A 23,197-nucleotide genomic window follows, 5' to 3' on the forward strand; every position below is an offset into this window, starting at 1 on the left:
TGTTTATATCTCTTATTCAACTTGTTTATATAACTATTAATAAAAAATTTTTTACTTAATATTTTGTTCATTAGTTTTAATTTGTACCGGAAGATGAAAACATCTGTAAGTTTTCGAAACTAACCGTTTTTATAAATGAAACTCATTAAAGTGGTATATTTGATGTAATTTCAAAAAAAATATTCAACATGTAATTCCACAAAGTTAATGCCGACTCAATAAATAATTTAATATTAACCCGCTACAGGGCAAGAAGTATTGTTTAGCATTTTGAAGAAAAGGTATTGTTTACTTATTTTTTTACATAAACAAAATATTTTTCAAATGGAAAAAAAACCTGCAGGTTTTACATTAAAAGATCTGTTGCACAATAAAAAGTTCAATAAGTGGCTTGATATTTATTTCAATACATTTTATTTTATTCTTAAACTTTAAAAAAGATCTTCTGAAAAATAATGTTTTTCGATTTATGACGTTGTTGAAAGGAGTGAGCAAAATGTCCTTTATTTTAATGTCTGGAATTATATTATACTATAACAGATATTTGGGGACTCGTTTCCTTAATTATTTCGGCAATTAATATACGTTTGCTGTCGACTGACGATTCTATGGGATTCATTCATCTCGGTAAGTGGCAATAGCTCCTAAATTAATTGTTTGTTTTGATAGTCCAATTGCTTTTTGCTAGAACATAAACAGATATTAACGAGAAGTCGTGAAATTAAAACCTGATTAATTGTTTGTTATAATTTTTCGCCATCTTCTTCTATCTTATCTTCTTCGTCTTCTTCTAATTCTTCTCCTTCTATTTGTTCTCCTTCATTTCCTCCTTCTTCCCTTTCTTCTTCCTCTCTTTATTTTTCTAGTTATTCTTCTTATTTTTTTTATTATTTTATATTTAAAAAAAATAATAATAAAATTCGCAGATAATTTGTGGCACATTTTAACTTCATAAAATTAAATACCTTTGTTTTAACCACTTTTTTGTTATAAGTACACTTTTTAACCAACCGGTTTCGACTAGAACCTTGTCATCATCATAGTTTATTAAATACTAAAACATTAAAATACTAAATTACATTCTCTTACCAAAAGCTTCCACGCTCTGCTTTTGTGTGGAAGCTTTTGGTATGAGAATGTAATTGAGTATTTCAATGTTTAAGTATTTAATAAACCCTGATGATGACAAGGTTCTTGTCGAAACCAGTAGGTTAAAAAGTGTACTTATAATAAAAAAATGGTTAAAACAAAGGTGTTTAATTTTATAAAGCTTATATTAATAAATAAATAAAAAATATTATGTTTTCTTGTATGCAATATTGTTTTAATGTATTGATAGTATACAAGCATATAAAAAAACACACATAAATATAAACTGACTAACTAACTTACTAATTAACCAACATGCCGCTTGAACCATAGGGGTAATCTGTCTTTGCAAGCATTTTTCGCCTCTTCCACATTATCTTGCATCTCCTCGTACACGCTTGCCAATTATTTCTACTCCTGGCCGACTGCTTTCAAGTATTTGACATACCTGATCATTCTAAGATTTCCTCGGTCTTCTTCTGCCTTTTTTTCCAATTAAATTCACCTCATGAATTTGTTTTACCGTTCTTTGCTCACTCATTCGTTCCACATGTCCAAACTATCTCAGCACGCGTTTCTAAGTTATATCGATAAATCTTGTTTTTGAAAAAAAAATCTAGAATAAATGTATTTTAACTTAGGTAATCATTTATGTTTATAACTTGACAAATATTACAACATTGAATATTAATAAAACTGTTAATTGACGTAATCATGGAAAGCAAAGATATTAGTATCAAAATTATAAGGAGTTGAACATTTTATCATTTAAATAATTAGGTTAATTATTTGCCAAATCAATTACACACAAATTTTACAGCATTTTGAGTGTGTTCAAATACTTCTTCACAAAACTGGAATATCTCCAATTATAAGAGTTATTTTTCGTACTATTTTAAATATATGTTTCTGCTCAATAAAAAGCTTCTTTTCATTTCACCAATAGATGTCTAGATGTGAAATTCCAGTGATTTAAGAACCATGTTACAAAATAAGATCATACATTTAGAGCTTCCAAGAATTTGGATATTGTGGTTGTCAATGTGGTAGAATTGGTGAATGTTACACGTGTGTAAAGTGCTCATTTAAACCAGCCTATGACGGTCGTCGGCCCCGCAAATGCCCAGACTTCCATATTCTTCTTCATCTTTGATGAAATGTCAAAAAATAATATGAAACAAAAAATAAAATGCATTAAATTGATTAAAATTGCATCAACAGATGAAAATACAAAACTTGATTATGAGAAATATTGTTATTTTCAAAACTAGTCATATTTACATTAATAAACTCAAAAATCGTCTTATACGAGTGTTTCGTGTTATCATTACTCAAATAATATTTTGAATAACAGTGTTTCAACAAGGTAACATTCTATTTATTTATTTATATTCTTCTTTATCCTTGTTGAGATATTTAAAAAAATAACACCTAAATTTTCATGAATGACTTCACTGTGACGTATGAGTTGATAAAAACACACCATATGAAAAAAATCAAGGGTCGTACATAATCCCACCTCAGTTTTCTATATTCCGACCATGAAAATGGAAGTATTATGGTAAATTCAAAAATCTGACGAGTTTTCAGTATTATTCCGATGGCGGGTTAGTTAAATAACCCTCGACGATTTTAAGGGGGTGATAAATTGAGAGAGAGTGGGTCGGGTTATGAATATTTAAAGGCTTTATTGTTTTTTCTTCTCTCCTCTTTCAGCCCTTGAGATATTTGATTCGAAAAAGTTATTACGGAATGTAACAATTTTGAAAGAATGAATTAAAATGTCATTATTATTATTTTGTATAAACAATGTTTTTTAATTTAAATTTTTTGTACAAAAATGTACATCTCACCGAGATTTTTACGTCTTACAATATTTTCAGTATGGCCACACTCAAAATATTGTAAGCAATAAGTAAATTAATAAAAAATAATCAACACACTTTGCAGAGATCATAATAGATACGTAACGTAACATGTTTCTCATCTTCAATATTTAATATACAGGGAATTTGAACTGAAATATCTGAAGTATCTCACAATTTTAAACGAGTTTCTTACTCCGCCTTTCCTAAATTTTCATACAACTCGTGAAACGTATAAGTAAACCTTTAATCCCACTTTTAATTATCGTTTTTCGATTTAATACTTTCAGTAAGCTTTTAATATTTCCTGAAAGGTACACGTGATGTAATAAAGTTTCGTAATTACAAAATTATTTCAGGTAAGATGAAAAACCATAAAGAATTTTCTTATTTAACTTTACAAATAAAAAGTTTTTATTGCCGTATCATAGCTACCAGATGCTTACACTGTTTACTTGTATACATTCTGACTTTTGATACGTTTAAAAAAGAGCTTTCTACTTGAATTTTGTTATGTGGTAAAATGATGGAAGACTACAGTGGCCAACAATTTGGAATTTTTATTTTGTAACTAACATGAAAATACCTGATCTTTATGCACTTTGCATGGCTGAATTCAAAAACGAAAGCAAAAAAAATTATTTTTGTTTCGGCATTAACTTTGTGGTAAGACATATTACAATGATTAAAGAAAACACTTCGTTTTTTACCACTTGAGTTTTATTAAAGACTACATGTTTCAGAAGTTAAACTTCCATCATTCATATTACATATTAGTTATTGTACAGACCTGAATGATGGAAGTTTAACTTCTGAAACATGTAGTCTATAATAAAACTCAAGTGGTAAAAAACTAAGTGTTTTCTTTAATCATTGAAAGCAAAAAAAATGTAACACGTCAGATTTTTTAGTTTTGGATATTTATAATTCTGAAATTGACTTAAGTTTATCTTATTATTTATGTAAAAATATACAAAAACATATTATGCCATCGTATTAAATATTAATAAGTTAATATATTTCCACTGTTACTCTAGAAATATCGATACTTTTTTAAAATCCCTTAGACCTTAGACTAAAACATGTCTAGATACCAACCACTATTACGGTTTCAACGTATGGGGTCCATACAAACAATAATATGACTTTAACATCAAAACTTGACGTGGTACAAGCTTGTCACCATATAGACTTTGAATAAAAACGATTAACTTAGTCCAAATTAGTCATCAAAATTTCAGTTACAAAATCATTGTTGCCCAGTGTTATCAGTAAAATAATGCTAGTACTATGACTTTGGTTTATTTTTTACATAAGTTACATCATTTTTTGACACGCCGTTTCAATAACTACACCAGCAAATGAAAATGTAAACGGTTTGTAATTTCAGCCTTTGATGAGACAGTATTTAGTTCTCGAGTATTTTCATAAATATATATGACATTGCCAAATAAAATTAGAATCCTAACTGTCCATCATTTCCTCCCTAGTAGTTTTTCGCCCACCTTCCTTCTCCAAACTCCCTTTTTCCTTTGCTTTCCTTATTATTATCAATTTGTAATTAATATTATTTAAATGTTCAATTATCTACCCTCTGATTGCAATCAGCTTTATATATCACACGTTTTGACCAATATCAAATGTCTGTTTTTGGTTGGTTGGAAGATATTGTTTTTTAGCAAGAAGCCCGCTAATGTTCTTACTTCTTTTCTGTACATGGAGTTTGAATAAATAAATAAACCAAAAAACTGTAGGTGTGTTTCATCTTTCATTAAATGAACTATTTTAACAACTCAAAAAAATAATAAGACTTAGCTTCACATACGGTGTTTGAAAATTATGCGGAATACATCGAAACACGTGTCACAATAGATTTTAAACAAGTGGTATTTACCAAGTATTATTTAAATTGAAAAAGTTGATAGAGATTGGTCCGTTGTAGTCCACTATATTATGTTGCCCTGGTTGTAAATTCATCATCGTACGAAATCTACTATAAGTTTTAATCGAAATTGTAGATGTATTTTTTTTTAAATACAAGTAGTTCTTGAAATTGGAAAGTTTTCGCACTGAAAATAGAATTTGCAGATGGAAACTCCTGAAAAATAAATAATTCAAAGCCTGAAATAAGCGTTTGTTATTTTTTGTACTTTTTCTCCTGAAAAATGTATAATTCTCGGCCACATCTGTCTTGCGAACCCACAGAATGTTCTTTCAGATGAATATTTAACCCCGGGATACGAAGAAGGCCTTAAATATTTAAAAGGTACCGGTAATTAGGCAAGGGTTGTTGGAAAAATGAGGATTCACGGGGACATAATTTAATTCCTTTTGTGCTTTTTCAGTGCGGTCTTTTACCGCCTGAAATTTCATGAAATTTCCTCCGAATAATTCCATTGATGTTTTATTTTTTTAATTCTACAGCTTACCGCTTTTAATCTAGAGCCAACCATATTTTGACCTTTATTTTACTTTTTTCAATTCATCTTTTAATATGAAAATAGCCTTCGAAATAAAACCTGATATTTATCAGCCTGAAAGATATAACTCCGTCCAAAATACCTGTTGCAAAGACGTCAACGCTTATTTTTCAGATGGGGGAGAAAATGAATGTTTTGCTTTGGTATTGTTTCATGTTTTAAATTTAAATTATTTAAAAACGAGATGCGCCAAAGATAAACGAATAAAGTTTTGATTTTGATTTTGAAGTTTTGTACTGTTATTTATCAATGTAACTGCATATTATAGAATAAAATAATGACTATAAAGTTTTTTCCACATAAATTTTATTTGACCAGTGATCGGGTTTTGTCGTAGCTGACATCATTAAACTGGTGATGTCAATTATGATAAAACCCGGTCGCTGGTCAAATAAAAATCATATGGAAAAAAATCTATAAAAATGTATCATCTTGATTCACTCATATTTTAAGAGTGAAACTTTTTTAGGCGTAGAGAGGCAAATTACATGTATTGAAATCATTTAAATGAAAATTAATTTTAATTTTTTTGTATTATTATAAATATTTTTTAACATGTTTCTCTGATTATTTTTTTTTTCATTTTGAATGACATATATACAAAGAATTAGGTCATCGATTAATAAGAAAATGGTCATATATGGTACATATAGTGATAAAATAAACCAGCCTTGGACAGGCCGTTAGCTATAAAAATATTATCATATTCTTCATCTTTTTTGTTGAGATATCAATATAAATAACTTCTAAGTGGATAAACCTGGAATTTGAATTCGCAGATTTAAACAAACTCAACATAATACTTATAAAGCTTTGAAAGCTCTGTTTCTCCTTAAACTCTTTTCAATTAAGCTTCGCTTCGAGACCAATCCAACTTCAGCCTCTTGAGCTCACCTTTATAAGAAAACCTTCCCCACACCAACTCGTTTTGTAGTTTTGGCTGAGTTTATTTCTTTGGCACTTGAGACAAAATTCGATGAAATGGACACACCCAGATTTATAAACATTGATTTGGACACGTTCAAAATACTGTAAAGTGCTTTTTATATTAAAAATCAATTCATCCAAGAAACTGATAACTTAATAAAATTTACAGAAACGTATGAGACATTACTATCTTTACAACATTTTGAGTGTGTCAAAATGTAGTAAATAAATTATCTGGTCAAATTATAAGCTTAAATAATTATAAAAATGAAAATAATATTTTCTGGCGTTTCTCATGTGTGTGATTATAATCTAGGATTCGGACCTCACATACCAAAAAAAGAGTTTCTGCTCAATAAAAAGTTTATTTTCATCTCACCAATAGATGTCTCTAGTGAAATTCTAGTGATTGAAGAATAACGTTTCAAAATTGGTTCATATATATAGAACTTCGTTCGTATAAAGTGATCACTTAAACCGGCTTATGACGGTCGTCAGCCCCTTAAATACCCAGACTTCCATATTCTTCTTCATCTTTGATGAGATGTCAAAAAATAATATGAATAGTTTATTGTTTATTATTGAAATGCTTATTTTTATTAAGCACGCCAATGAACATATAATTTTTTTCTATACATGATATTAAAGTAAATAGATAAATTGTACGTTTCGTTGTTACAGCAAAGCTCCAAGACATTTCCGAGGAAATAGTGACTTCCAAACCTGAGGAATCTACTGCTATAGAAGATCAAATCTTCGACGAAGAAGACCTCAAAGCCGTCACCAAGATACAAGCCTGCTTCCGGGGTCACAAGACCAGGAAGGAACTAACGGCAGTCACTGAGAGTGGAGACGGCAAGGAAGTGAAGGAGGGCCAGGCAGACGTAGAGGGAAAAGCGAGTGAAGTCGAAGAAGAAGCTAAGATGAGTGGAGGAAAGGTTGTCGAAGTTGAAGCCAGTAAGGCAGAGATGGAAGCTGAGTTCAGCGCTGATGATAAGGGTCAGTAAATTTAATTTTTATTAAATTTAATTTTTTTTTTATTGGAAAACCAACAGTTAATGCTTTCAATATTCAAAACAGAATAGTTTATTAACAACATTTTTAGTATGTCCAATTACTTGTTCTCAAAATCTGGATTATCTCAAATTACAGGAGTTATTTTCATATTATTTTTTGACATCTCATCAAAGATGAAGAAGAATATGGAAGTCTGGGCATTTACGGGGCTGACGACCGTCATAGGCTGGTTTAAGTGATCACTTTACACACGTGTAACATTCACCAATTCTACCCATCATTGACAACCAATCTATTCAAATTCTTGGAAGTTCTATATATATGAACCAATTTAGAAACTTTGTTCTTGAATCACTAGAACTTTACTAGAGACATCTATTGGTGAGATGTAAAGAAGCTTTTTTATTAAGCAGAAACTCTTATATTAGTATGTGAGATCCGAATCCTGGATTATAATCACACACATGAGAAACGCCAGAAAATACCATTTTCATTTTTATTATTAAGCTTATAATTTGATCAGATAATTTATTTACAACATTTTGAATGTGTCCAAATACTTGTTCTCAAAATCTGGATTATCTCAAATTACAGGAGTTATTTTCAGTTCTGCAAATTAAACGCCAAATCAATAAATAAATATTATAGCTTACATTTCTTAATCAAATATTCAAATAGACAACAACAATATTTCTCTTAAACGTTTTAAAAGCTAATAAAAACCTTTCATCAAAAGCTAAACAAGCAGTACACAATGGAGTCTTGTATGTTGAGGTTTCAATAAAAACCCGGAATGAAATAACTCCTGAGTAAAGAGAAATCCTGAATTTCTGAACAAAAATTTGGAAGTACCTACTGAAAACACTATGCGTAGGAGATATTGCAAAACTTTTGCCGGCTTCCATTTACAATATTTCAGGAATTCCTGAAAGCAAACGTCTCTACGGCTGTATGGTAAACAACCTAGATACTTTATCTCTTCGTTCATAATAATATTCAATTTAAATTTCTCAATTTTCCCATCCCTCTGTACATTATCATGAGAATTCATTTCCGTTTCTAAATCTTCATTCCATTCCAGCCCGCAATTTTGACGAATTTCATAAATTTGTGTTCGTATTCTAAATGAAGTGGAATAAATGATTCCATCTCGACAGGATTTCTCGTTTTTCACTAGATGTTTCCATCACGATATTTTCTTCTTCTTCTTCCTGGCTTTATTATAATTTTACGTCTTTGTCGACTGTTAGGGTCAGTTCTTCTCGTCTTCGGGTTGAAACGACCCTATCAGCGAGCGGAGAATAGAGACGGGTGGTGACTGACCATGACAGAAGCAAACCAATCGTCACAATGATTGTAGCCCACTAAGAAGAAATCTATTAGGTTGTCCGTTATAAAGATATGTACATACTTTAATTTTAATATATTGGGTCATATATAATTATTGGCCACTTTTTTTGTAGATTGGAATTGCATTTATTATTAACCCTGCTTATTATATACAGTATCGAACAGATTAATTGAAACAAAACTTTTTTGTTGCATTTTCGTAAAAAGTTTTGTAAAATCTTTTGTTTATTAGTTATATCACAAATTAATTTTAAATATGATCTCATTTGGGCTCAATCAAAGATATTACTTTCATTAAATTAAACGCTTGAATAATCCACTGAATTGAGTTTTATTTTTATTTATGACTAGTTTCGAAAACGACAATTGTTTTCATCTTCTGGTACAAATTAAAACAATTGTCGTTTTCGAAACTAGTCATAAATAAAAATAAAACTCAAATCAGTGGATTATCCAAGTGTTTAATTTAATAAAAATAATCATGTCACTCCACAGAATTAATGCCGAATCAATAAACAAAGATATTACTCTTCTTGGCATCTATTCTATCTAAGGTTTTGGCACGATAATGCAATTTTTCATCTCGAATCTATACTTGAATTTTGGAAAAAATCAGCTGTTCCACCGTAGTGCAATCAATTTCGGAGAGCCGATTCTTACATATTGCTGATAGATTTTCAATCAGATTTACGTCTGACATAATTCTTGACCAGTCCAACACAGTCCATTGTTTTTGTGTGAAGAATTTAATTTTTTTTTGGATTTGTGGCAGGGGGTTAAATCTTGCTGAAATATTCCATTACCATTTGACTTTTGTTTTTGAATCTCAGGTAGTATCTTTCCGGTAGAATTTGGTGATACTTCTCGCTATTTATCATCTCAGTCACCGAAAGAAGCAGCCCTGGTCCATGGTACGAGGAACACCCCCAAAACATTTTTTAGAGGTTGTTGAAAATACAAAAAAAAAGTTTTGTTTCAAAAAGGTAAAAATGCTGCAAAAACATGCCAAAAAATTGTTTATTATTTTCAATTTAATCTCTGAAACTTGTTCAAACTCACCCCATCGCTATCTTTAAGTGCTTTATATAACTTGTTATATCAAATTATCGAGTGGAACGAACTACTAAGAAACTCGTTCATTTCGCTTGTTAGACATTCATTTCCTTTGCTTTAAAGAAATAATTCTCATAACGGTTTTTCTAACAATATAATTTATCTGAAATCTCTATAAAATTATTTTATGAACTTGAAGACTAGCCTGAAAGCATCATTTTCAATTTTCATCAACTTTTTATTACTTTTTATTAGACCACATTTTTATGCATAATATTTTGGATTTGTCTAATTTTGTATCTATTTCAATATTTTTTAAATATTCTTCTTCTTTCTCTTTATACCCGTACCCGCACCTCAACGATGCGAAAAGCCTTATAACAAATAAACGTAGTGTTATCTTGATCGTTAACACATGAAGGAAAGGTAATCAGCCCTCCGCTTTTTTATATCTCAAGAAAACTGTTTTTGTGTCAAGCAATGTGATTTCTCAGTATTTATCAATTGCTGTGACTCAGTATGATAAAATTGAAAAGAAAAATCCCACATTTCTAACATGTTCAATATGCCGAAAACAAGATTTTCATTTATTAATGTAGCTTATAATTTTACCAGTTATTTTTTATTCACAAAATTTTTGAGTGTGTCCAAACTTAGTTAACGAATCTAGGTTTTCTCCACTATGGAGTTATATGTAAGTAATTTTTTGACATCTCAACAAAGAAGAAGAAAAATATAAAGTCTTGGCATTTTCAGGGCTTACGACCATTATTGGCTTGGTTAAAGAATCACTTTACACACCGGTAACTTTACCAATTCTACCCATGATTGACAACCACACAACTCAATTTTTTTAATCTTCTAGATATATTGATCAAACTTGTAACACAGTAGGTGTATGTTCACAACACTCATATATGTTGGGATGAGGATAGCTTTTAAAAAGACTTTTTCGTAAGAAGAAAAAAACTCCTGATTGGAGATAATCCAGATTTGTGAACAAATGGTAGGACACATTCAAAATGTTGTAAAAAAATTGACTGGTCAAATTAAAATATGAAATAAATTGAAAATCATATTTTTAAACGTTTTCAAGTATGTGAATAGAATCCAGGATTCGGACCTCACATACAAATGAAAGAGTTTCTGCTCAAAAAAAGCTTCTTTCATGTAAGCATAGATGTCTCTAGAGAAATTTTAGTCAATTCAAGCGATGTTTCGAATTCGAACAACATATCGTAGTCATACAGGAGAAAGTGACCAAGTGCATTTTTTACATAAACGTGATCATTGACTATTTGATATCTTACTAGCTTAATATTGCCCTGAAAAAAATCCCAAAGCGATTTAAAACATGGAAGTATAATATATTGACTTGTTAAAAATGACTAACTGCATTGATGTTTATTTTCTTGCCAAGCAAAAGTGACTTAACTGGCTACCCAGAACATTTTACGTTTTGCTAGTTGGTCACTTTCTCCTGTACGACTACGATATATAGAACAGTAGATAAAGAAAAATTACATGATTGGTTTCTGATAAGGTTTTATTAAGGTATTGTCTGCATTCATTGGGGTCGTGAAGAATATTATAAATAAACCATTTTGAACGTCAACTTAGTCATAATCGTCAGTAAAATGTATTTAACGACTGAAAATTATGTAGGGCGGAATTATAATGCTTTCTAAAGTTTTCCTTTATCATTTACGCTTTCCCAGCGCTTTCATCGTGGTAGTATGTACTTGTTAACAACTCACATAATAGACTGGGCGTATAATGGCTGTACGGTGGGTCGAAGGCTGGGTTATTAGAAACCTTTAAACGTACAATAATATTCATTTGGAATTCAGCTCGATAATTAAGCGCATGTACATAATTTAACCGAAAGCGAAGTGGTACGTTTTGTTAGTCTACATCTGGTTAAGGGGAAAATTGGTGTAAAGATACAAGTTACAAGCTAAAAAAATTGGAAAAAAATAAATACATAATTTAATTAAATACTGAATTAACTTTTTAAAATTAATTTATTTTGTTTTAACCACTTGTTTATTAATAAAATTTTAACATAATACTAATACCGTTATCAAGATGATGACAAGGTTCTTGTCGAAACCGGTAGGTTAAATTGTATTAATAAACAAATGGTTAAAACAATGTTAATAATTTTATAAAGTTTATAAAATATGCCATAAAGTATCTGCGGAAAACATTCAAGAAATACTGAATACTTTTCTTACATATTAAATATTATAATAACAAATTAATAAATCTTCTTCTAACCCTCATTTGCACCCAATGGTGCATAGGGTACTGCATTATATAAACGCAGTATTATCTTGATCGTTAACACATGAAGAAAATGTTATCAGCTCTCAGCTTCAGGTACCAGTTCAGGGTAATATGTTGAATAAATATTTCAGTGAAAAAAATCACTTATATTCATTTAGCCTCCTCTGGAAATCGAACCCGGGACCTCCAGAACGGTAGCCGAGAGTGCTCACCATTACACTACGGAGGCGGACAAATTAATTTATAATTTGTCCAAATGTGACAAATTAATTAATTATAATTAATAAATAATACTACACAATTAATATATTAAGTTCCACCCCTGGAAACTTGTACTACAAGACAAGCCTGAAAAAATGAACAAGCCTGAAAAAAGCTGCCGGGGATGAGAGCTACTTATCGATATTGTGCTTTTAACGTAAAATGTACGAGCGAATTTCGACACGATTTTTATTTTTTGGAGGTTAAATGTAAATTAATTTATGCAACTTTGGAGGGTAGAAGGCGGTGGGATGGGTTAAGATCTGAAACGATAAGAAAGATGGATGGTTATGAGTAACCTGTAGCGTCAAAAACAGCTGCTCTGAATTATAAAACACATTTGGAAATATCATTTCTAATCACGTTATAATTTCTTTAATATATGGATCAAAAGAAATATATAATGTATGGATCAAAAGAAAGATGAAAGTACGCTGAATGCAGGCGAAATGCGATCTCTCAGAAGAATGTGTGACAAAACGATGTATGATAGATATTCGAATAGTGAAATAAGGAAGGAATGCAAAGCTGAGATAAGCATTATTGATAAAATCAAGAAAGGTGCGTTGAGATGGTTTGGACATGTAGAACGAATGAGTGAGGAAAGAACGGTAAAACAAATTTGTGATGCGAATTTAATTAGAAAAAGGAGCAGAGGAAGACGGAAAAAAACATGGCACGATCATGTGTGCCAAATACTTGAAAGTAGTCAGGTTAGGAGTCGTAGCAATCGGCGGGTATGCATGAGGAGATGCATGAACGTTGAAGAGGCGAAGAATGTTTGCAAAGACAGGGTTGTGTGGCGTCCTATTCTCTCTGCCTACCTCTGCGAGTATATTCAAGTGTTCTATTTTATTTTATTCGTATTATCAAGTTGTTTTTTAAAGTTCATGGCAAATCAATTAATGATAAAGCTTGTCATTGGTCATGAAGAAATTGTATTAAAATGGAGTTTATATAGTCAGTGTGATCAAAATTGTTTACCGTTTTGTTTAAGCAATCAGAATTGGATGCTCATTAAGTATTTAATGAGTCATTCTCCTACCAAATTATCGGTTTAAACACTGCGTTCATTTTAGGGGATGTTTCGTGAAACTTCCACCCCTTAAATAATTCAAATTTGATTTGAGTAATGACTTTAATTTTTTTTAACTAAACACTTGAATATACCACTTCAATGATTTTTATTTATATTTAAATACGACGTCTGTCCGCCTCCGTAGTGTAATGGTCAGCACACTCGGCTACCGTTCTGGAGGTCCCGGGTTCGATTCCCAGGGGGGATCAAATAAATATAAGTGATTTTTTCACTGTAATATTTATTCAATATTACCCTGGACTGGTACCTGAAGCGGAGAGCTGATCACCTTTCTTCGTGTGTAAACGATCAAGATAACACTGTGTTCATATGAAGCAGTGCCCTATGCACCATTGGGGTGCGGATGAGGGTTTTATTATTTTATTATTATTTAAATACGACTAGTTTCGAAAACTTATAGATGTTTTTATCTTCTGGTACAAATTTAACAAAAATATACTTAGGGGTATATATAGGTTAATAAATATAGGGAAGGGAGGGGGGTTTCGGATCAAGATTTTTTGTAAAAGGAAACATATTTGATAATGGTGACGTATTTAGAAACAGTATATTATTCATTATCGTTTTATCTGAATTTAAAAAAAAGTATCATATATACCCCTTTATATATTTTTTGTTCGTTAGTTTAATTTGTACCAGAAGATAAAAACATCTATAAGTTTTCGAAACTAGTCGTATATATAAATAAAACTCATTAAAGTAGTATATTCACGTGTTTAATTTAAACTGGCAGTGCATAACGGAGTCCTGGTTCCAACTCTAATGTATGGAAGTGAAATATGGAGTTGGCAAACGAAGGATGAGAGTAGACTGAATGCAGTATGATAGATGTGCGAATAGTGAAATAAAGAAGGAATGCAAAGCTGAGATAAACACTATCGATAAAATTAAGAAAGGTGTGTTGAGATGGTTTGGACATGTAGAACGAATGGGCGAGGAAAGAACGGTAAAACAAATTTATGAGGCGAATGTTAGCGGAAAAAGAAGCAGAGGAAGACCGAGAAAAACATGTGACAGTCAGGTATGCCAAATATTTGAAAGTGGTCAGGTTAGGAGTCGTAACAATCGGCGGGTATGTATGAGGAGATGCATGAACGTGGAAGAGGCGAAGAATGTTTGCAAGGACAGAGTGGTGTGGCGCTCTATTCTATCTGCCTACCCCTGCGGGGAAGCGGCGTGATGGTTAGTTAGTTAGTTAGTTAGTTTTAATTTAAAAATAAAAATAAATAAAAAAAAATAATAATCAACATGTCATTCCACAAAGTTAATGCCGAATCAATAAATAACATAAAAAATGACAAGCTATACGAACAAACATTGTATTTTAATCTCAAACCATTTTAAGTGTGTCCGAGTACTTGATCACAAATCTACATTTTCTTCATTTAGGACATGTTTTTACGTTTTTTTACTCATCATAGATGAAGAAGAATATGGAAGTCTGGGCTTTTACGGGACTAACGACCGCACAGGCTGGTTTACACACGTTACACGTGTGTAAACCAGTTTACACACGTGTAACATTCACCAATTCTACCCATGATTGTAACGTGTACCGTGTAATGGGTGACCAAAATGATGAATTTGATTCCAATCGACTCGTTACTAACGTTTTATACAGGATTAATATATTATTAGATTAAAACCAATATTTTTAGCTTTTCCACTTTATTTTTATTTGACCAGCGACCGGGTTTCGTCGTTACCGACATCATCAGACTGGTGGTAACGACGTCGGTAACGACGAAACCCGGTCGCTGGTCAAATAAAAATAAAGTGGAAAAGCTAAAAATATTGGTTTTAATCTAATAATATATTAAAAATGCAATTCCATCACGAAGTGTCAGTAGATAATATTTTATACAGGAGTTTTAGTGTAACTATACTATCGAAGTAATTCGTTTTATGAAACCATTATTTCAAATAAAAATTAAATTTCTTGATTTAATGGATGGAAAATGAGGATATAATCCTTCAACTTTGATGAGATATTATAAAATAATATTAAAAATATCTTTTTTAACTGGAGATAATCCAGATATGTGAACAAGTATCTGGACACACTCAAAATGTTTTAAATAAATTTACTGGTAAAATAATAAGCTATTACAATAAAAATGAAAAAGAAAATTTCTGGTGTTTCTCATGGATCCAGGATTCGGACCACACATACTAATAAAAGAGTTTCTGTTCTATAAAGCTTCTTTTCATCTCTCCAATAGATGTCTATAGTGACGTTCTAGTGATTCAAGAACAGTGTTTCGAAATTGGTTCATATATATAGAGCTTCCAAGTATTCGAGTTGTGTGGTTGTCAAAAATGGGTCGAATTGATGAACGTAACACGTGTGTAAAGTGATCTCTGAAACCAACCTACGACGGTCGTCAGCCCCGTAAATGCCCAAACTTCCATTTTCTTTTTCATCTTTGATGAGATGTCCGCAAAAAAATACTGTTTTTCGCTCATCAAACACCCACATAGCTCTGTCGTAAATTTCTGAAAATCATCTCGTTAATTACAATTTGGCAGGCCACGACATTGATGCCTACAAGATAAACCCAGTAATTGGCGATTTGACACCCCCATAGGGTTGAAAAACCAACCCTCTCCAAGCGAAATCACCCCCTAGCGCGACACGGCCTTATAAACAAAAGGACGACGAAATACATTACAAAATTGAATTATTTTTTTCAATTCCACAGAAATAAATGAGGCGCGCTAAAAGTTAGGATCGAGGGATGATGAATTGAATAATTTGAATAATAATAGGTTCTTTGAAAAGAAAAAAACAACAATGTGAAATTGTATGAATTCGTTTGGAAAATGTAATTATTAAAAAAACTGACTCGCAAAAATGCCATCTTGTTCTTGGTGTTGGCCTTGTGGCCTGTTTTTAAGAGGGATTAGCCTTCTGCGTGTTCCACTATCCATAAAGTCATTAAACAAATGTTTGTACCAGACAATATGACAGTGAATCAGTGAATTGTTGTTTTTTAAATCAGATTTGTAAACAAGGATTTGAATACACCTAAAATAGTGAATGAATCAAATCGCTTGAATGAGTATCAAGTTACAAGTTACCTCAAGGCTTACACCAAGAGGAAGAAGAAGAAGAAAAAGAGTATCAAGTTATCTAGTGGAACATTGTTTTAGTGGAATTAAATCCAGCTTTTATTTTCGTTTTGTGAAACTATATCTATATTTTGTTAAACTGTATCTACGCTTTGTGAAACTGCATCTACGTTTTTTGAAATCATATCTACGCATTATGAAACTGTACGTACGTTTTGTTAAACTATATTTACATTTTGTGAAACTGTATCTAGGTTTTGTTAAACTATATCTACATTTACAACATTTTGAGTGTGTCCAAATACTTGCTCACAAATCTGGATTATCTCTAATTATAGGAGATATTTTTCATATTATTTTTGGACATCTCATCAAAGATGGAATATTAGTACATAAGGTCCAAATCCTGGATTATACAAATAAAATAAAAGAGTTTCTGCTCAATAAAAAGCTTCATTTCATATCACCAATAGATGTCTCTAGTGAAGTTTAGTGATTCAAGAACAATGTTTCAAAATTGGTTCAAATAAGTATATAGAACTTCCAATAATTTGAGTAGTGTGGTTGTCAATAATGGGTAGAATTGGTGAATGCTACACGTGTGTAAAGTGATCACTTTAACTAGTCTATGACGGTCGTCAGCCCCGTAAATGCCCAGATTTCCATCTTCTTCATCATCTTTGATGAGATGTCATAAAAAAATATTAATATATCCACATTTCGTGAATCTGTATCTAAGTTTTGTCACCCTATATCTACCTATATATTGTGTCCGCCTCCGTAGTATAATGGTCAGTACGCTCGGCTACCGTTCTGGAGGTCCCGGGTTCGATTCCCAGGGGGGGTCAAATAAATATAAATGATTTTTTCACTGTAATATTTATTCAATATTACCCTGGACTGGTACCTGAAGCGGAGGGCTGATCAACTTTCCTTCATGTGTAAACGATCAAGATAACACTGCGTTTATATGAAACAGTGCCCTATGCACCATTGGGTGCGGATAAGGGTTTATTGTTATTATGTTTATTATATCTACGTTTTTCAAAACTGTATCTACTTTTTGTCAAACTGTACCAACATTTTATAAAACTGTATCTATATTTTGTTAAACTGTATCTACGTTTGGTGAAACTGGATTGGAATGAATTTGCGTTCAGCATTCTGAATAATTTGGGATTTGAATAATAGATCTTTGCGCAGGAGCGCAACAAAGGGTTGATATTTAACAATGATTTCAAACCGTATCGACGCCGCTTGAATTATTTATTTCAAAACCGGCTACATCCTTTTAGCGTTGATGAAAAATGTCAACAGAATTTTTAATAAGATGTATGGGTACCCGTTAGCGCTCCAGGCTAGCTGCTACGCCTTCTTTGGTGGTCCCAAGAGAAGCCTTGATGGCCAAATGGCCAATTCTTTTTTCTTTTTTTTTTTCTTTTTCTTTTATTTCGGAAATTTTACAGTACAGTTAAATTTATATATTAACATTAATGAGTAACAACAAAACAGGTATTTGTAACATTCCATTTACAAAATTTCACATATCTCTCACTTCTTTCAAGAACGTCATAAATCAAAAAAATTGATTTTTCATGAGAACATTTTTAAAGTTTTAATATATAATACAATGTATTAAAAATAAATATCAAGCAACTTATTGAACTTTTTACTGTACAACAGATCTTTTAAGGTAAACTTGAATGTTTTTTCTCCATTTGAAAAATATTAGGTATATTCAACAAAATTATTAAGCAATACCTGTTCTTCAAAACGCAAAAACAACACTTTCTGCCCTGTAGCGGGTAAATATTAAGTTGAAATATGCCGCTTTTGCTGGGATAAAGTACATTTTCTGGACATTCCGAAAACACGCACAACTGAAAATTGACGATTTTTGATTTACGACGTTCTTGAAAGGAGTGAGTGATATGTCATTAAATATAAATATCTGGAAGAGAGACGAAAGGGGGAAAAGGGAAGGATCAAAGCTCAAGTCCGAATTGTGTGAAAGACAAATAATGTGAAAATTGGGAAAACAATGCGATATGAATATCGACTTACATAACATAATTATAATATTTTCGTTAATTATTCTTATCATAAATAAACAACATTTTGAGTGTGTCCAAATACTTGTTCACAAAATCTGGATTACTCCAATTACAGGAGTTATTTTCATATTATTTTTTGATATCTCATCAAAGATGAAGAAGAATATGGAAGTCTGGGCATTTACGGGGCTTACGACCGTCATAGGCTAGTTTAAGTGATCACTTTACACACGTGTAACATTCACCAATTCTACCCATTATTGACAACCACACTACTCAAATTCTTGGAAGTTCTATACATATGAACCAATTTAGAAACCTTGTTCATGAATCACTAGAACTTCACTAGAGACATCTATTGGTGAGATGTAAAGAAGCTTTTTACTAAGCAGAAACTCTTATATTAGTATGTGAGATCCGAATCCTGGATTATAATCACACACATGAGAAACGCCAGAAAATACAATTTTCATTTTTATTATTAAACTTATAATTTGACCAGATAATTTATTTACAACATTTTGAGTGTGTCCAAATACTTGTTCACAAAATCTGGATTATCTCCAATTACAGGAGTTATTTTCATATTATTTTTTGATATCTCATATTGAGTAGTGTGGTTGTCAATAATGGATAGAATTGGTGAATGTTACACGTGTGTAAAGTGATCACTTAAACCAGCCTATGACGGTCGTAAGCCCCGTAAATGCCCAGACTTCCATATTCTTCTTCATCTTTGATGAGATATCAAAAAATTATATAAATAAACAATATTAAATTAAATTAAAAACATCCATAATGTGTTAGGTGTCTCAGCAGTGAAGTCTATTTTTAAAAATGATTTTATTAGGTGTCACTTAAACCATTCAACGATAGGTAATAACTTTTATAAATACTCAAAACTTCTAAAAATCTTTTTCAATACTTTTACTCATCAATATTTAGATATTTATGAAGAATTTCTGAAATATGTATATGTGTAAAATATAAAACACTTTTTTGAGACCACTTATTTGAGTTTGTATATGTAAACACAACTAGTTTCAAGAATTATAGGTGTTCTCATCAACAGGTGTACAACTAGTACAAACTGCATAGATAAATATATGTTTCAAATCAAACAATGATTTTTTGAGTCTACTAAGTTGGAATTTTATTGTTTAAAAAAACACATAAATCTATTTTTTGACAATAGCATTTGTCTTTTATGGCATTTTCAAAAAAAAGCTTTTGCTTAAAAATGCCATAACAATTGCCACAAAATTGATTTTTATATGTTTTTTAACAATAAATACAACTGAGTATACTCAAAAATCAGTATTTGATTTGACATTTAATACAAAAGGTAACACTCCCCTCATCATTTAACGTAAAACTCTTAGATATATTGATCAAACTTATGACAGACTTAAAATTTTGTAATTTTTTTAATCCGTTTTCTTGCGAATTTTTCGGAAAAACCTCGACAAATTAACAACCCTTTTTGTAGCCAAAAATGTCTGTGATGTACACCCTTATTGTCGTAAAAATATGGCCCAAAATAGAGTTACAGAGAAAGAGTAAATTTTTACTACCCTCGACCACAATTCTCCAGCACTTAGAATTCAAGGCAGATTGAAAGGATGACGCAGCGAAATTTCTCTTTTATACCTTATACGAGCGAATTTTGCCGCGAAGCCTGCGAAAATAATACCTTGGGACTTCAAAATATTCCGTCGAATTTGCCACATCAGTGAGCGTCTTTCAAAACGAACACAATAAACATCCCCTAACCCATATATAGGGGGGGTGGAAAATATTGGATATTCAGAAATAAACTCGTATTCATACATCGATAATAATAATAATAAGAAACGCATATTTTGGATTACTCATTGGTGTTAGTTTGTTGTGTTATCTTAATCGTTACATAAAGACAAGGTCTCCTGCACTTCAGGGACCAGTGTAATATTAAATAAATATTAAATATTCAAAAATGTTTCTCGTGTGTGTGAATATAATCCAGGATTCGGACCTCACATACTAATAAAAGAGTTTCTGCTCAATAAAAAGCTTCCATTCATTTCACCAATAGATGTCTCTCGTAAATTTCTAGTGATTCATGAATAATGTTTCAAAGTTGGTTTAAATATATACATAGATATTCTAAGAATTTGAGTAGTGTGGTTGCCAATAATGGGTAGAATTGGTGAATGTTACACGTGTGTAAAGTGATCACTTAAACCAGTCAGTCAGCCCTGTAAATACCCAGACTTCCATATTCTTCTTCATCTTTGATGAGATCTCAAAAAATTACATGAAAATAACTCTAGTAATTGGAGATAATCCAGATTTTGTGAACAAGTATTGTAAATATTAGAGTGTAAAATCAACTATATTTACGTATTTTCACCCATCCCCCTAAGAATCGAGCCCGGGACCTCCAGTACGCTGGCCAATACTGCCTCTGATGAATGCTTATTAGACGAATATATGGCAAAACGATTTATACAAGATGTCAAAAAACGAATAAAAGATAAATATAATATAAATTAATTAATTAATGAATGAGTGAGGAAAGAACGGTAAAACAAATTTATGAGACGAATGTTATTGGGAAAAGAAGCAGAGGAAGACCGAGAAAAACATGGCACGATCAGGTATGCTAAATACTTGAAAGTGGTCAGGTTAGGAGTCGTAACGATCGGTGGGTATGTATGAGGAGATGCATGAACGTGGTAGAGGCGAAGAATGTTTGCAAGGACAGAGTGGTGTGGCGCTTTATTCTCTCTGCCTACCCCTGCGGAGAAGCGGCGTGATGGTTAGTTAGTTTTTTTTTATAATATTTTGAGTGTGATTAATTTTTTTTTACTTTTTATATACTTTTATCTCTCGAGTTTGTCTACACTCAGGAACTTTTTTAAGGAAGCTTTAAAAAAACACACAAAGAAGAATTTGAAATTCTGAGAATTCTCAGGGCTTACAACGTATAATTATTTTGACATAATTAATTTAAATTTTTTAAAAAGAATTAAGTGGTAGATTAAAATGACAATTACATCTTAGTCATGATAAAAGTTTTAAGAAGTATTTTAAATAAATTAAGATATTAAATTTTTTCCACGAATCTTAATTTTTCCTTGAAACCCTTTTCAAAGGAAATAAATTTTTATTTTTTTTTTTTTTTTATTTATTTATTTTTATAAATCACAATTTTTAACATATATTAAAAATAAAAATAAAAAGTTATTTTGCAGAGACCCACCAAGCCACCTTGTGTGTCTTGTCGGTGGAGTTCTTTTTGCATACATTTTTTTATTTAAAAATAATTTAAATAAATTTATTTAAATTTTAAATTTAATTAAATTCAATTTCCTGGAGTAGACAAATAAATTGTAACAAAAGTTCAAATACCAGGAGGATTCAAGAGATACCTACGGGGTAAATAGAAGAGGGTCCATCAAATTCCCCGAGGAACACCTATATCAACTTACCTTCCGACTTGTGAAATTGACTTACTTTTTAAATTGATTATCCATGACCTTTTAAAGTTTTCGGATTTCTCAGGCTAAGAGTATTGATTCTACAAACGTTAAGTTTTGTTTTTCAGTTAAGTATGACATTTTGTCATAGATGAAGAAGAATATGGAAGTCTGGGTATTTGCAGGGCTTACGACCTATTATAGGTTGGTCAAGTGATCACTTTACACACATGTAGCATTCACCATTCCACATGGGTAGAATTAACAACCACACTACTCAAATTCTTGGAAGTTCTATTTATATAACAACCAATTTTGAAACATTATTCTTGAATCACTTGAACTTCACTAGAGAAATTTTTTCAAGTGATACAAGAATAAATTTTCAAAATTGGTTCATATATCGCTCACTCCTTTCAAGAACGTCATAAATAAAAAAAAACTTGATTTTTCAGGAGAACGTTTTTAAAGATTTAAAATATAATGCAATGTATTAAAAATAAATACTAAGCCACTTATTGAACTTTTTACTGAGCAACAGATCTTTTGAGGTAAAACCTGAAGGTTTTTCCACCATTTGAAAAATATTTAGTATAATTAAAAAAATAATTAAACAATACCTTTTCTTCAAAATGGAAAAACAACACATTCTGCACTGTAGCGGGTAAATATTAAGTTAAAAATATGCCTCTTTTGCTGGGATATAGTACATTTTCTGGGCATTCCGAAAACATGCACAACTGAATATTGACGATTTTTTTATTAATGACGTTCTTGAAAGGAGTGAGCGACATGTAACATTAACCATTCCACATGGGTAGAATTCACAACCACACTACTCAAATTCTTGGAAGTTCTATTTATATAAGAACCAATTTTGAAACATTATTCTTGAATCACTTGAACTTCACTAGAGAAATCTTTTCAAGTGATACAAGAATAATTGTTCAAAATTGGTTCATACATATAGAACTTCCAAGAATTTGAGAAGTGTGGTTATCAATAATGGGTAAAATTAGTGAATGTTACACGTATGTAAAGTGATCACTTAAACCAACCTATGACGGTCGTCAGCCCCGTAAATGCCCAGACCTCCATATTCTTCTTCATTTTTGATGAGACGTCAAAAAATAATATGAAATTGTTACGGTCTGACATTTAACAAAAAAAGTATAAATGT

At 31.2% G+C, this 23,197-nt stretch overlaps 1 protein-coding gene across 1 annotated transcript in view; it reads left to right on the forward strand.

Moving 5' to 3' along the window:
* The window catches only part of LOC148299783 (uncharacterized), a 70,599-nt gene that overhangs the window by 29,642 nt on the left and 17,760 nt on the right, over nt 1-23,197 (forward strand). Inside the window, exon 3 of the mRNA XM_088275685.1 lies at nt 7,043-7,360. Within this exon, the coding sequence (XP_088131811.1) occupies nt 7,043-7,360 (318 nt within the window). The remainder of the gene's footprint in view (nt 1-7,042; nt 7,361-23,197) is intronic.

Source organism: Brachycentrus maculatus, unplaced genomic scaffold (genome assembly GCF_059751285.1).
Source record: "Brachycentrus maculatus isolate JH-2025_06_01 unplaced genomic scaffold, ASM5975128v1 h1tg000951l, whole genome shotgun sequence".
Lineage (NCBI taxonomy): Eukaryota > Metazoa > Arthropoda > Insecta > Trichoptera > Brachycentridae > Brachycentrus > Brachycentrus maculatus.